Below are 3091 nucleotides of genomic sequence, written 5' to 3'. Positions count from 1 at the left end.
CCCCCCCCCCCCCCTTCTCCTCTCTCTCTACCTCTAATGCTTGCTAATTCTGTGTTCTAGGAAAGTGATGTGAAATGGGCATCAAGGTGGGATACCTATCTTCTGATGGCTGATGATCAAATTCATTGGTTTTCAATAGTTAATTCTTTGATGATTGTCCTTTTCCTCTCGGGTATGGTGGCCATGATTATGTTGAGAACACTCTACCGTGATATTTCTAAATATAATCAATTGGAGACCCAAGAAGAAGCACAAGAAGAAACGGGTTGGAAACTGGTTCATGGTGATGTTTTCAGGCCTCCTTTAAAATCTGATTTACTTTGCGTGTACGTCGGTACAGGTGTTCAGTTTTTTGGAATGAGTCTTGTCACCATAATATTTGCTGCTCTTGGGTTCCTCTCCCCATCAAACAGAGGGGGTTTAATGACTGCCATGCTCCTACTCTGGGTCTTTATGGGGCTTTTTGCTGGCTACACTTCTTCTCGTCTATATAGGATGTTTAAGGGAACAGAGTGGAAGAAGATTTCACTGAAAACGGCTATCATGTTTCCAGCCACAATTTTCTCCATTTTCTTTGTTTTGAATGCTTTAATCTGGGGGGAGAAATCCTCTGGGGCAGTGCCATTTGGAACCATGTTTGCTCTGGTATTTTTATGGTTCTGTATCTCTGTTCCTCTCGTTTTTGTGGGTGGTTATGTTGGGTTTAAGAAGCCAGCAATTGAAGACCCTGTGAAAACCAACAAGATCCCAAGACAGATCCCGGAACAAGCTTGGTACATGAACCCGACGTTCTCCATTCTCATTGGAGGGATACTTCCTTTTGGGGCAGTCTTTATTGAGCTGTTTTTCATCCTCACCTCCATATGGTTGCACCAATTTTACTACATATTTGGTTTCCTCTTCATTGTCTTCCTCATTCTGATAGTCACCTGCGCTGAGATAACGGTTGTGCTCTGCTACTTCCAACTGTGTAGTGAGGATTACCATTGGTGGTGGAGGTCATACCTGACTTCAGGGTCCTCTGCACTCTACCTCTTCCTCTATGCTGCTTTTTACTTCTTCACAAAGCTCGAGATAACAAAGCCAGTGTCTGGGATGTTGTACTTTGGGTATATGCTAATTGGTTCATATTCCTTCTTTGTGCTGACTGGCACAATTGGATTCTACGCATGTTTCTGGTTCACACGACTCATCTACTCGTCAGTGAAAATTGATTGATTTCTTGGAAGAAATGTTAAATACTTACAAAGTTTTTGTTGATGTAGTAGCAAAGGAGGAAAAAGGGTCACTCTGGGATAGGAAAGGCGACATCATCTCCAGAAATTGTTTTGATTTAGAAGCGGCTTTTCTTCTTTTTCTTTCAATCTTTCTTAGTACAGGGTGTTTTGAAGATTCCAGTTATTACTTCTCTTTTGTTCATGGGTTCTTTGTTATGTTCTTTTACTGCTTGCTCAATAGGAGACTTGGAGAGAATTGTAAGCAACTGTTTCGTTATACTCCCTTGTTATGATAGTAATGGAGAAGAAAAAAAAAATCATGTGGTTCAATCTGTGTTCTCTTTGTTATGATATACTCCCTTGTTATGATAGTAATGGGAAGTCATGTTCAAGTTGGAGACTGGAAGGCTAAAATATTACTTCGTAGACTGTAAAATTCGAACATACTCTTCTTCATGAACACTTCCATATCCTATGAAAATTTAACAAGAAAGATCATGACATGTTAGGACGGGCGTTCTCCCGGTGGGTGGAAGGAAGCCTCAGGCGTCGATGATAACGGGCAGTTTCTTCCGCTGGGGAAGAACTCGGTGCTGTGCTGACTGCTGAGCCAGAGACGGGCCCTTCATTCCCTCTGCGGCATTCACCTGCTGTGATCCTGCCATGGCACTTACAAATGAAATGACATTAAAATGAAGCCAAAGGTAGCCCGTTTCTTTGTTGGTGCATGAAAGCTCCACACTCTGTGTCTAGTGCCCATTGCCACTATGTACGTCTAGTCCATACCCATATACTCCCACTCGATACATTTTCATGAGTCTTTCGACGAACTTGCCTCATCTGCTCCAATACATGAAGCGTTTGGTGAGCAAGCCAAACCGTATTTTGTTCATCACTTGAGGCAATGACATGAACTAGGCAACCCTTTACTCTTTTCCATCCTCTACATTGACAAGGATGGGATAGGGCTAGAATAGCACCGGGGCAAATCGACATTTTGAGGACAGATAGACTAGGGAGAACAGTTGCATTTAAGGTTATATATACACACACAACAAGTTGAGCCTAACAATTATTAAAGAGGTTAAACACCACATGAGCGTCACAATCGAAGTAGGAGAGAGCTGAAGGCACTAGTCATTCACAATATCAAACTGGGCCATATGAAATCTTGGGCCCAAGTTCAAATAAGCCCAAATAAATTACTACATTATAATTCGGCCTCAAATCCAAATGCTCAACCCAAATCTAAATAGTTGGGCTCAAATACGATTAAGTCCACTACGAATAGAGGACACCCTCCATTTAGAGCGCGAGAAGAAGACAAACATTAAAATTTAACCCCCAAAAAAAAAAAAATTATATTGCTATTATAGGTGGAATATATATAAGACCTAACTAAATATCTCAAAATCTAAAAGAGTCGAGGTCACTTGGCTATAGGTCGAATCAAATAAAGTCTATGCAAGACATCTTCGCTAAACGATCAAAAAGTTGAGTATGGTCAATTAAATCAAAGTTTACTCGAAAATGTCACATTCTTCACTACCGTGCCTAAAAAGGGAAAAAAATAAATAAATAAAACAGCAAATTCACTATTTTTATTTGACTGTATTTTTTTTTTTTTTAATCATGTGCGCATTTATAGAACTCTGACTTTGGAAAAGGTAGCGGCAAAAATAAACAAAAGAAGTAAATAAATAAATAAATGGTGGGAGCTTTCAGAGTGGAAAAAAAGATAAAAGTTTTTCTAATAAAATATATAAATGATGCATTATTTGACTTATTTAGAATGGCCATAATTAAATTTCAACGCTGCACTTTTTATATCTTTTTTAATAAAAACAATTTTATTTATAAAAAAAAAAAAAAAA

At 39.1% G+C, this 3091-nt stretch overlaps 1 protein-coding gene across 1 annotated transcript in view; it reads left to right on the top strand.

Moving 5' to 3' along the window:
• Window positions 1-1570, top strand: part of LOC111437938 (transmembrane 9 superfamily member 10-like) — a 4366-nt gene extending 2796 nt beyond the window's left edge. Inside the window, exon 7 of the mRNA XM_023075977.1 lies at window positions 61-1570. Coding sequence (XP_022931745.1) covers window positions 61-1218 — 1158 coding nt within the window. The 3' untranslated portion in view covers window positions 1219-1570. The remainder of the gene's footprint in view (window positions 1-60) is intronic.
• The last annotated feature ends 1521 nt before the right edge of the window (window positions 1571-3091 follow it).

This window comes from Cucurbita moschata, unplaced genomic scaffold (genome assembly GCF_002738365.1).
Source record: "Cucurbita moschata cultivar Rifu unplaced genomic scaffold, Cmos_1.0 Cmo_Scf00003, whole genome shotgun sequence".
NCBI lineage: Eukaryota > Viridiplantae > Streptophyta > Magnoliopsida > Cucurbitales > Cucurbitaceae > Cucurbita > Cucurbita moschata.
The sequence above is the reverse complement of the archived record's forward strand: the minus strand, read 5'-3'. Positions and strand labels throughout refer to the sequence as shown.